The sequence below is a fragment of the Epinephelus fuscoguttatus genome, linkage group LG3 (genome assembly GCF_011397635.1).
Source record: "Epinephelus fuscoguttatus linkage group LG3, E.fuscoguttatus.final_Chr_v1".
NCBI lineage: Eukaryota > Metazoa > Chordata > Actinopteri > Perciformes > Serranidae > Epinephelus > Epinephelus fuscoguttatus.
Genome location: NC_064754.1, coordinates 22,059,749 through 22,072,909, shown reverse-complemented (window position 1 = coordinate 22,072,909; position 13,161 = coordinate 22,059,749). Strand labels below are relative to the sequence as shown.

Below are 13,161 nucleotides of genomic sequence, written 5' to 3'. Positions count from 1 at the left end.
TCATCTAATATGCAATAGTGCATACTGTGTATGCTCCTTGGCTGGGCCAGATGTGCGATTAATTCTGTACTGCTGCTCTTATCAAACTGCACTGATTTATATTACTTATTAATTTATTTATTACTGCATAATATATTCTCCTTTTTTTACCCATAGTGTGTCATTGTACTGCTGTGCAATGACAATAATGGCATTGAATTGAATTGAATTGAATTGAATTGAATTGAATTGAATTGAATTGAATTGAATTGAATTGAACTGGTTGATCCAGTACCTGGTTTAGCAGCGGGAAAACTATATCAAAACACACAACTCTTGCAGTATATTCCATATCTCAAGTATCCACTCATATGCTCTGTACTTTCCGAACACATGTACGTGTTTGGAAAGTACAAGGCGAAAAACCCTTAGTATGGGAGTCTGGTTTTAAAGAGGGCAAAGATAAGTTTCACTTTCAGTTCGGTTTTAATTCACAAGGTGCATGTGCATGTGTTTGGGAAGTGCAGAGCATACGACTGGATAGACAAGACTTGACTGCACGAGCTGTGTGTGAGTTTGTAACATGTTTTGATATAGTGCTGATGCTGTTAGATGTGATCACCAGCTGTGGAGACACACAAGAAAAATAAAGTTTTCTTCACATATTAATGGTAACACAGTGTCACTGATCTATAAACAAATAAATGCCATTTTTGTTCACAACAGCAAGCTACAGCTGTGACTCAGCTAAAGACTGGCTTGTTCTCTGGTGCTACCGTGGCAAAGGCTCATGGGTATTGTAGTATTCAGAGCTATTCATCATGTCATTCATCGTGCCAAATGTGCATGGTGCATGTTCCTAATTAAAGGAGTCAACAGTTCATTCTGGCCCCGGGGCCTCCTTTCACAATCCAAGTGGAATGTAACACCAAAGCAGAAAACAAGACTTCTCTCAGGATGAGTGACAAAATCTTAATATTTATTTAGTCTTGTTTGCTTAATTTTCAGTCAGTCAATTTCTACTAATCTTCTCGTTCTTGTGCAGCAGTGTGAGTGGGTTTTGTAAGAAACATTTCTCAGAGTAAGGGATTGATACAAAAATGTAGATATGGTTTCAGTACTAGTGCCAACTGTGTTTCTTGGATTCGTCATGTTTGTCTCTGTTGATTCCTTCACTGTAACAACTGAACATCTGCTGCAGCTCATCTGGATCTATAGGACCGAGCTGTCCAGTCTCTGTCTCAGCTCAGGCAGCCCCGTCCACTTTAAGACCAGCCATGGCATCAGCAGCCTTTTCCTCTTCCCCTTCTTCTTCCTCCTCGTCATCATCATCTTCCTCTTCCTCATCATCATCCTCCTCCTCATCATCATCATCCTCATCTTCCTCATAGTCATCATCGTCTCCGTCTTGTTGGCCGCCTCCGGATGCCATGTTCTTCCAGTAGGAGTCGTACCCTGACGCTCCGTCGTAATAGTAGTCGTCGTCGCCACCGGCTTGTCGGCCGAATTTCAACGTGCGAGCTGCAGAGAAGACACAGACGTGACATTAGCTCTGGTTTCATTTGCTTTAATGGTGAAGCGACAAATAAAGTAGGGTAATATTTTAAAAACCACGTTAATGTTTTACAGATTAATTGCAGTTTAAATTTACTTCACTAGCCCCAGTTAGTGCCTCTCATGTATTACCATAGCATTCACGTCACAAAGCTAAGCATCTGTTTTCCTGAGATATACAGTAAATACCTGCTCACTGCTCAACCACTGTTTACCACTGCTTTAAAACTGGTTTCCAGAAATAAAATATTTCCTCCACTGCATGATTAACAAAGATTTTTAACCCTTGTCTTACATGTTTCTTATTTGGGTAGCTGGGAACACCGAATTTCCTTGTTATGTACGACACGAGAAAAATCTAAACACATTATAATATTTTGTATAAAAACATATAGTAATTGAAAGTAACATCGACCAGAGTTGCAACGATTAATTGATCAGTTGTCAACTTTTAAATCAATCCCTGACTAATTTGACAATCGATTAATCAGTTTGAGTCTTTTTTTTAAGAAAAAAAAAGTCCATAAGTAAGAGAAGAATTATCACACACTGTCCTACTACTTGCAATAAACTTTATTTAAAATCAAATAAAAATCAAATAAAGTGCGTAGCAAATAATAGGACAGTGTATGGGCATTGTCTACTCTTACCAAGAAAATGTCTCAAGAAAAAAAGTCAAAATTTTCTGATTTCAGCTTTTTAAATGTGAATATTTTACGGTTAATGCCCTCCTTTATGACAATAGGCTGTTTATCTTTGGGTTGTGGACTAAACAAGACATTTGAGGACGTCATCTCGGGCTTTGGGAAACGCTGATCAACATTCTTCACCATTATCTGACATCTTATAGACCAAACAACTGATTGATTAATCAAGAAAATAATCAACAGTGAAAATAATCCTTAGTTGTGGACCTAATGTAGACAGATATGATTAAGATAACATAAGATGGACTTCAATATCCCGAAGGAAATTTGTCTTATATACATGCGGTATCTGCCGTTAAAAGATATGAAGACTCCATACAGAGCTGGCCCTATTCACAATCCGACACACTCAGTACCTATAGCACATGTACAGGCTGCCATCAGCCAACAAACTGCATGCTGCCCACTGCACCACACATCTGTTTTACATAGTCAATTGATCTGGTCTGCAATGAAAGCACCCCCGAGGAAATCTTGCAGGGGAAACTTTACAATTTTTTTTCTCCATGGTCAAGGACCAAGCTCAATAAATCAATGACATAACATTACATTTTGGTTACACTGCAATGTTGTTGAATTTAAAGTAGTCACACAGGAGTCATCTGTCCAAAGAGCCGCTTGGTCAGATGCACCTCTCTCATAAACAGTGTATTAAATGTGTCAATATCACAAAAAGTGCAAGTAAAAGTTGAATAAAAAGGTAAAAAAATTGAAAAAACAGGAACCAGAGAATGATCTGTTTGCTGTCTCAGAGGGGTCAAACAAGTGTCTTATTTCAAGATTTTACAGGAAATAAAGGCTCATTTCTTTATAAATGTCCCCGCTTTCTCACTCTTTCTGTTTCGTTTTTGAGATCAAGACTCAGCAGGGAAGTGGAGGCTGCTGCAACTTCCGTTCGTGGAAAAAAACAACTTGAAACTCACTGGACATGCTGAGGTCTTTGGTCTCCTGGGTCTCGTGACCACACTTGGGGCAGGGTGGAGCTTTGCCTTTCTCCTGTTTGAAGACCTTACTCTTGGCGTGATCATCACAGTAACAGGCCTGAAAGAACACAGTGGAAATGTTAGCGGCGCACACGTTATTTTGACATATAGTGCAAATATAAAAATGAAATCCAACTACCATTCGGGCTCGTTTTGACAAGTCACGTCAATCACCCACATCTATTTAAAGAAACAGGCTGTTCTTATGTAACTGTTGGGGCTGATCTACTGGCTTCAAATGAAAAGCTCAGACATCTTTTGTCCACACTTGCTGTGGAAAATCCCTTCCTAACGTGAGTCCCCAGTAAAAAACAAGGGACAAAATCCACTGTTCGTTGCGTGCAAAAATGCACGCTCAGGTCCAGGGGCGGATATCCCGAGAGGTACAGGGGGAACTCCCCCTCCAGTAAAGCTGTACCCCCCTAGAATAATTTGAGACACAATTAATAATTTTTGAACAATGCAGTAGTATGTATTGAAAGCACAATGTAAGCAGTGCTCATTATAATCGCGCAATAATGTGCTATTTAAATCTTAAAAGATTTAGTCCCTCCCTCCCATTCCTAGCAGTGGTATATCCCACACTCTTTCCAACGGGCGGGGCTGCTTGGCAGCAGTAGCAGCGTGTGGCTGGAACCGCTGCCCACATCGCGCATCGCAGGGTAAGATGTTCACTCACACAGACACAGTTTAACTTACACAAGTTACAACACATCCCATTTACTGTTACAACAAGCCCCAGGCCCAGGCTGATAATATAAACTGTCTGCAACATTTCTTCTGCATTGTTCAAAAGCCTACTCAATTACGAGTGCTGCTAAGCTAAAAGCTAATGATTAAGCTCAGAGTTTAGTGATAGTCAGAGAGGACAGGAGAGAAAGAAGAGGGAGAGGACAGGACAAGAGCAGTCAGTGGCAGAGCAATGGGTACCTGTCTGTGGGCTCTCCACCTGTCAGTGAGACAAACATGAATGACATGCAGTCTAACTGACAAGGAACGGTCATTACGCGCGACTATTACGCACGGTTGTGGCAGAGCGGCTCGTATGGGTACCTGTCTGTAGGCTCTCCACCTGTCAGTGAGACAAACACGAAAGACGTGCAAACGAGGAGCCGTCATTACGCGCGACTATTACGCACGGTTGTGGTGGAGCTGCTCGTATGGGTACCTGTCTGTAGGCTCTCCACCTGTCAGTGAGGCAAACATCAAAGACGTGCAGACGAGAAGCGGTCATTACGCGCGAGGTGCGCAGTGGCAGATCTCACAGCACACTGTTTATAAACCAGTTTACCAGTTTAATTGCAGGAAATGTTTAGTTTTAGTTTTAGTTTAGTTATTACAGACATTCACTCTGCCTGTTGGAGAGACAGAGAGAAGATTAAAGCGTCAAATTGCGGTAAAAGATGCTGTATAAAAGACAGACTACAACTTTTTTTCCTTGTCCCCCGCTGGAATTATTCTCTAAAATGTTACTGTTTATTGTCCCCCCAAACTAGGAAATGGGATTTTCGCCCCTGCTCAGGTCCTGCTGAATCTCACATGAGACATCAACAGTGGGAACTTTTCCAAAGTGAAAGAGAATGTCTTTTCAGTACAAAATTCCCTCTTTGTGTTTCCCCACACTGAGTGCATAACATGGACATGAATAACCCGTTCATGAACGAGTCTTTAAAGTAGCCCGTTTGTGTCCGAGCACATAAATACCATATCCTGAATACTGTTATCACCAGGATAAGCTTCATGGGCAGGCTATTCATGTCCAAGTAAACACTTGCTCAGATACTTCCTGTACTCACATGTGGTTTTCTTACAGGACAATGACACCAGACAGAGAAACTCACCAGATTTAGCTAACTCCAACTCACACTAGCTGAGGACTCACAGTGTAGTAGTATTATGGAAAAAAAACCTCCTGTATTATTGAACTAGTACCCTATTACCCATGCTTGGGTTTTTTTAAGCTTACAACTTCAAATGCCGCAACAGTGAGACAACACAGAACAGTTCACTAAACATTCTTATACTCAGACAACTATCATACCTAACTTTCCATGTGCATAGGTATGTATGGGTTTAATTACCTGCCATTTCTGGCACTTGCATTATTTTATCTTAATACGTGGCTTTCTACTACAGCTCGTTCTGGCCCAATATCACACAATGTTTGCTTCAGGTCACTCTGCTCTTGTCACATTGCCCCAACCAAGGTTCAATGTAAGTAAACGTTTTTTTTGCTTCTAACCTGACCTTAACTGTCTGACATTAAGCTCGTCTTTCTGTACTCTAACACAACAAACTCTTCCTGGCACTCCTCTCTCCAACTCTCACTAACATTTCCAGCGTTGTTTTTCCTGCAACAAGTCACCTCTCATGAGACAGAAAAACGTTAATTTCTTTGCAGGGTCCTTTCTGTCATGTTGTCAGACACTTATAATAACAATCTGAGCCTGCAGTGGCAAAAACAAGCACTTTAGTGGCAGTACATTGACAGTGCACAACTGCCTGTGGGGATTACACTGCAGCTGCAGCCCTCTCCCTCAATACTGGACTTCAAAAACTGTTATCTCATTAGTCACTTAGGGTGATTGGATCCAGGCTGAAATACAGAAGTTTAAGAAGAGGTTCCTCTCTATCAGTGTGAACAGGAGGACAGATCACACCCATCAATAACTTTAAACATACATATTGGCATGTGAATATTTTTTCAAGACAGAGTTAGAATAAAGTCAGCTGTGTGTGTCTTTGCTACGGTGGATTCTGTGTTTACTGTAGTTACAGTGTGTGTGTGTGTGTGTGTGTGTGTGTTTTTGTGTCTGGTTGATGGTTTTCTGTTTTCTTTCCTTATTGCTGCATGTTCCTGCGTTTAATCAATTGTATTCCTCATTACATGTTAATTCTTGTTAGCATTTTATGTAAAGCATGTTGCGTTTACCTGTAGTGAAATGTGCTGTATCAGTGACACTGCCGTGCCAAATTGTAATATCATAAGCTACCAAACCACTTGTGCATTTTGTAGATAAAGCTGTGACACTACATTGCCTAGTGGTAAACCTTTTAACGCTAGTGACAGCCAACTTGTTTTAACAGATTAGAGATCGTGTGGTCTGACATCGATGCACTGCAGCCTGCTTTAATGAAGGAAAAATTATCTTCTGGCAGCAGCTCGAGCCTCATTTGGTGAATCCAGTTTTATCTGATTGGAGCGCTCTCTTGCTGCTATTTAGTGAAAAGTTTTCCATTTCATTCCTAAGTTTTGTTTCCTCGTTGCCCACGTGCCAGGCATATTGATACAAACAGATTAAAAGCAAACGAAATAGAGAATTCAATTTGACTCTCTTATCAGTTAGGAGATGTGGGTTGTGGAAACAGTTTGTGATGTGAGCTGATAAGATGGGTATAGTTTTACATAAAAAATGCTTTGTGCAGCCTAAAACTTCGGACAGAATTAAGTCCCTCCACTGTGTGTTGTAAAGTTTGGATAGATGTTTCCCTCACCTTACAGCGCAGGCAGGAGTGTTGCCCCAGTCTATTACAGGAAACACCTAAAATGGAACGCGAGAAAAGGTTAAACAAAGAGTAAACAACCACATTCCCTCTTCTGCACACATACCCTCTAGATATTATTCTCTGCAATGGAGAAGATACACTTCACTTTCCCCATTAACTACAAAGAGCCAAAATCACATTGTGAAAGGAAAAGCAAATGACTCACATTTGTATGTCTCCGCCTGGAGGACTTGGCAGCTTGCCTGGTGCTCAAACTGATCATCCTCACACAAGAAGTTTTGACAAAAGGAACAACGGAAGATTCGCCCTCCTATTCATGAAGTTAAAATAGCCAGGGGTTTGAGCTTTGGTGTGACGCTGATGTGACAGGGTGAATTTCAAACAAATGGGGGTGAGGGGTGAGGGTGGTGGGGGAGGGGGGTGTCTTACCATGATCCCAGACACTGCGTTCACACTCGATGCAGTCTGCATCAGTCAGAGGACACACGCAGGCATGAGTGCTCAAACATTTCCTGCCATGGCACACCCAAGCTTCACAGAAGTCACATACTGCCCCCTTGTGGACAAGAAAAAAGCTTGACATGAATTATCTCTCTGAGACCACTGTAAAAATATTTACACATTAACTAGTACTGTTAAAAACATCAGTAGATACATATTGATTCTGAATATTTGAAACAGTTTTAGTATTTATTATCGGCAGCATCGGTACACTCGTTCTCACCCTCTCTCTGAGAGTCATGTTATATAGCATTGTTACATTCATCTTTTAACGAACATTTTAAATTGCATGCCCTACATGTCAATTGTTCTCCCTGGCATCAACGATGGTATTGAATATTGATATTTTTTAAAGTCTCGTTCAGCATCGCTCATATTGTAACAGTAGGTAAACCATTCCCACACCAGCATGTTTGAGACACACTAGTAGGTTTTCTGGAGGTGGGGTTCAGACGGCAGGAGTTTTTGGAGAGTTGGGATTGGATTATTGGTTGATTGTGGGTGTTAACTCTGGGAAACATTAATGAATTCTGACGCTGGTCGCTACACACTATTACAAACTGACCTTAAATAACAAGTAATTAACTGCATCGCAGGCTATTTTAAACCCTGTTATAACACATGCTTTGTAAATTATTAAGTAGCTCTCACCGAGAAGTGAGCATTAGGCTGTCATTTATCACTTGTACATTGAACTTCGTTTACATCATCATTCTGTTACACTACTATCTATTTCCTCCACATCATTGATGGTAATTACTATGGCCATAATTATTAGGTTCTGATTGTACTTGCACTATACAGCAAAGTGCACAAGTGGCAAAGAGTGATAATGAGCACTTCCTCTCTAGTGGTGAACAGTTTTATACATGTTATTATGTACGTCAGTGCCCAATACTGTTTGCACACATTTACAATCCTGATAGTGTTGCTGTTTGCACATATAACTTGCACAATCTCATTCCCGTGATGTTTGCTCATTGTACCTTGTATCTGCCACTATCAAACAAAGCTACCAGATCGGTATGACATTGGAGGGCACGTAGTTTGTTGACTCTACTTGCAAATACTAGCCTGAACTAAATTAACCCCACACATAATTAGCAGACAAACACTGTTTTTAAAAAAATACAGCCAATAACTATTGTACTGTGCTAACTCTTACATTGTTTCAACAATCAAATGTCCCCATAAGATTGATAATAAAGAGGTATTCTTCTAGTGTGATGACATTAATTCAGAAATGATGTTAACTTACCACCATGGCCATCCCAGTGCTGTGGATCCCAGGATGTTTGACAACACAGTCTGATGACTTCATGCACTTGGTTTTGCCTGACATCACAAGCATAAAGCATAAAGATTATTAAGGTGTCAAAACCCATTTTAATGCCACTATGTGACAAATTCTGATGTGTTTTCAGCATTTTTGCAATTGTTGTTGATGGTAAAAGCTTCCATATAATTGGAATGCACAGCTGTCTGTAAAAGTGTCTTTTTTTAGATACCACCACTCAGGGCACCAAAGTAGAATATTTTCAACATGCAGTGGCTTTAAAGGTGAACTCCACTGATTTGACATGAGGATCAGCTTACTTGTCATGGTTAATACAACTCAGCCTGTGAACAGTTGTATAATGTGTTCTGTGGCTCTAACACCCTCCTGATGACATTGTTAGGGTTATCTCAGCCTGGGCTTGAGGCTTCATATTTAAAACAAAAAGACTGCACTACATTCTGGAGGTGTGGACAGGAGGGGCTAAAAAAGACTAAGTTAGGATGCATTATGGTATGTGAAGGATAAAGCAATTTTTAAACCTAACCTGGTGCTCAGGACTAAAAATCAAGATATCCCGACCTCTGCTGCACCAGATTTGACCCTTGACCAACGAAGTGATCCTGCTTTCATTTAACGTCTGTGCAGTTAAAGACTGATAGACCTGCATCTTAATCTCCTGCGCCATACACCTCCATTGTTGTTCAAAAACTATTAAAATCACATCAGGAAAGCACACTGTTGCACTGGGTGACATGTTCCTTCATTATGACACGAGTTGACCCTGTGTAAATCATCCTGATGGTACTGTATATAGTAACTAATAAGGCCACAAATCCATGGCTAAAAACAGTCCCCAACAAATGCTCTATACTCCTGTGTAAGTAATTACAATGTTCATGATCTGTTTCTCAAGATTTATGTCTTCAGTAGGGATAATGGGCGTGGTGCACAGAGCCACACACAGGAAAGGGATGAAAATAAGATTTGAGAGAAGGACTAAACAGTGGTTCCCAGCTGTCCCAGCCAGTGGGTCACAGTCCAAAAGTGGGTTGCTGGTCCCTTCTGACTGGACCACAAGTAATTAGTGAAGGTGTCAAGTTTGTAAACACTCTTTATTTTGAAGTACAGTGAATTTCTGGCACAGAGCTTTTATTTTGAAGTACATTTCCTGCTGTAGAGTGAGTGACTAATGGACAGCTAATTGACAGAGACAGCAAAGTAATACGCTGAATGTATTAAACTCTGTGGACCTTGAAATAATGACTTAGGTGAAATCTGGACCCTGTGGCTGGGACAGCTGGGAGCCAATGATTTAACATGATGGGAACACTTTATTTAGATAGTCCTACAGATAGTTTATGGAGTATTTGTGACATTTCAGCATCTTATTAGTTAAGATTCAACAATTCAACTGGTTCACTTTATTCTGTATTTGTTAAAGAGATTATCTAAAGTGTGACAACTAATGAACATACCTACATATTCTCAGAATAACTACTCACTCAAGGTTGAGTGAGTAGTTCAAGGTTAACTAGGCACACCAAAGGGCGAGCCACAATCTCAAGGCACACCTGTATTTATATCTGTGCACAATAGCTTCTGTAACTTGTTTTATCACTCTTATCACGACATAAGACAATAAAATAAGAAAAACTAAGACAGGTAGCTTTCATGATACTGTCTACTCTACTCTTTCTCTTTTCTTTCAGTGGTAGGTCGTCTTCACTGGTGCTTTGTTGTAATTTGCTCCATACAATTAAATGATCCACTGTCCCACTCATTGCTGTCTCCTTCTATTGTTATCATCCTGCATGCTGGCTGCCAGCCAGGGCTTTTGATGTGTCACACACTTATAATTCCCACGTGCAAATGGCACAAATATATATCTATAGGATTTTTAAATTGAATTCAGTTAAATTACATATTCTAGCTAGAGTTTGCCTCTTTATTAGGAAATGGGTGCACACAACATACTGATACATTCTAAAAAATTCATTTATAACTTTTTGTATAGGCCCAGTTGAATATTGCAATAATAATGTGTGTTTATCCCAAAATCCCACAGCACACATGGATTGTCATCATGGCACAACATTTGAGAAATACTGCTTTCTATAAACTCTCTGTAGGTGGACTTTATAAACTAAGTGTTACCAAAATAACTAGCAACAATACTTGTTATTGCAGACATACGAATACACCACATGTCTGTGCAGTTTACTCACCACACTGAGCGCAGACAGGCAGCTTCTGCACTGCATTACAGAAGTAGCAGAAAGCTCTGTTCTTCTGTTTCCTACCAGGTGACATTACAAGGAGAAAAAAGTGTTTGTTAGCTGTTTGACAAGTCATAATTACACCTTAATACATGATATTTAATATAACAAAGTCGCTTACCTCTGACACTTGTCACATTCCTACAGAAACAGAAGACAATAAAGTAGCAACATCAGAAACAGTAGGTTCAGATATGGTACTTTAAGTGTTGCCATCCTGTGTTAGCTACATACCATGTTGGCGTTACAGGGGTGTTTGGCCACATCGACAACATCCCGGTTGGCTCGGCTCTGTTTCTCTCGCTCTTTCCGGCTCTCTGCCTTTTTACGGGCACCGGTTTTCTTTTTGGGCATCTCTGCTTCACCAGGCTGGTCTCCTCGGAGCTAACGGCTGCTTTAACGGCTGCTTCAACGGCAATCACGGGACGTTACTTAGCTTAGTGCTGCTGCGGAGAGGTAAAGTTAGCTAGTTTACATGTGACCAACTGAGGAAAACTAAGTTATTTAAAGTGTTTTATATGACTTATGTTCTTAATACAGACAAACACAGAGTTTAATCGGTTAGAGACACACTATGAGGACACAAAACAACGGTAATGAATTAGTTTATAACGTTTTTGTTAACGTTGACTAGCTGTTGCAGTGACAGTTATTAAAGTGACACGTACATCGCATCATGGTGAATAAATGAAATTAACTTCAGTTATTTCCGTTTATGTTCAATATTTAGGCTGTAAATCAGCTACATGTATGGTCCCGAGTGTTAAATCTAAATGTCATCTTCAATGAAAGCCTCTGATTTACACATTTTCTCACCGATATGATGACTTCTTGCGGGTCCGGTTTGAAAATCTGTCCGGGCTGAAACACACAGCCGTGCTTTTCGTTCCTACTTTTGGTTCCGTGTCTTCTAGATACAGTAAAGTTTGCCCTCATGTAGCTTCTGCATTCCTGGGTCACCCAAAAATTGAAACTGTCTACATTTTAGATGATGGTGTCTGGGTTACAACTTTATGCAACTCTGAAAGTGTTCCCATCACTAATGACCAGTTTAATTGTTGATAAATAGATTACAATTAATTACTTTATTACTTCTCATTGCAATTACTGCACTGTCAACCAAAAATTTGCACTACAATCCTAAGTATATCTACTGTAGTAATAGCTCACTGCTCTATGTTTTTATTCTTATGCTTTTTACCTATTTTCTGTATCCATATGTGTATCTGTGTTTTTGTGTGTAATGCAAATATATGGAATATATAGTCTAAAAATGATAAATATAAATATGCTAAGATGAATCATCATGAATCATTAATTGTATAAACACACAAGCCGCATGTTACTGGGTGCAAGTGCTGACAATAGAAGACATTATGTATAGAATAAACAGCTGAAGATATGATATGATGAGTTAAAACTATAATAAAATTAATAAAATAATATATAGATCAGTAATAAAACCTTAATAAAAACACCTTTTGTGCTGCCATGTTTGCAGGTACAAGTCATACCTCATTAGTATATTTTTGTTGCTGTATTTACAATTCAGTTAATTAATGAACACTAATCCATACCCATTGAGTGCACAGTTGCCCACGTACAGTTCACATGGTGTGTGTTTGGGATACAGGTCATAGGGTCTAGCGTCCCCATTTTGTTTGATGGGGTCAATAATGGAGGGGTCCCCTCAGATTATGTGTGGTCATATGCCTACAAAGTTGCGTGGTGATCGGTGAAACCCTTGAGATGTTATACACCTTTATGTGATGAGCCACGCCCTCTGCAATATTCATTGCCTTATAGAAGCTCAGTTTTAGTAAGTTTTCCAACTTTTGCCAAGAGGGAACTTTAGATATTGGTCCCTAGATTATGTTCACCGAGTTTCATGCAGATCGCTCAAACTTCCTAGGAAGAGATCGATTTTAAGTGTTTTTCAAAAGATTCAGAATGGCAGAAAATCTATATAACCGGAAGTTATTTGTTCCTCATGAGGAGAGGCATCTCTGTGCAAAGTTTCATGTCTCTCTGACATACGGGGTATAAGATATGCCCATTCAAAGTTTCCAATTTCAATTGGTTGCTATAGCGCACCCCTTTGGCCAATTGGTGTAATATTGCTTCATTCGCATCCTCCATGACCCTCTACCACTGTGCCAAATTTCACATCTATTGACCAAGTCAGTGAGGATAAAAACATGGAACAGACACACACCCAGACAGATTTTTCATCATTATATAGTAAGATAAGACATCTGTATGTGAAGATTCAGCTTTCTAGACTTTCCATTTTCCCTATTAAATAACTTCACATCTTACACTCGGCCTAGATAAGCTGTGTTATTGATACTGTGCAAAGCAACACAGTGAGGAAA

General features: G+C 39.9%; 1 protein-coding gene across 3 annotated transcripts; it reads right to left on the bottom strand.

Annotated features, from left to right (window-relative positions):
* Positions 1-937: 937 nt before the first annotated feature.
* On the bottom strand, positions 938-11,658 carry znf330 (zinc finger protein 330). 3 transcript variants are annotated; one of them, XM_049572274.1, is made up of 10 exons: positions 11,603-11,658; positions 11,021-11,232; positions 10,908-10,927; positions 10,736-10,806; positions 8,490-8,566; positions 7,160-7,286; positions 6,936-7,040; positions 6,719-6,765; positions 3,164-3,281; positions 938-1,500 (listed from the first exon to the last, which is right to left on the bottom strand). In XM_049572274.1, exons 2-10 carry the CDS (start codon positions 11,138-11,140, stop codon positions 1,226-1,228), a joined length of 960 nt encoding a protein of 319 aa, XP_049428231.1. In that variant the 5' UTR covers positions 11,141-11,232; positions 11,603-11,658; the 3' UTR covers positions 938-1,225. The 3 variants fall into 3 exon arrangements, with proteins under 3 accessions (XP_049428231.1, XP_049428232.1, XP_049428230.1); XM_049572275.1 differs by having other exon boundaries at positions 11,021-11,229; positions 11,603-11,654; XM_049572273.1 differs by lacking the exon at positions 11,603-11,658 and adding an exon at positions 11,455-11,586.
* Positions 11,659-13,161: the final 1,503 nt, after the last annotated feature.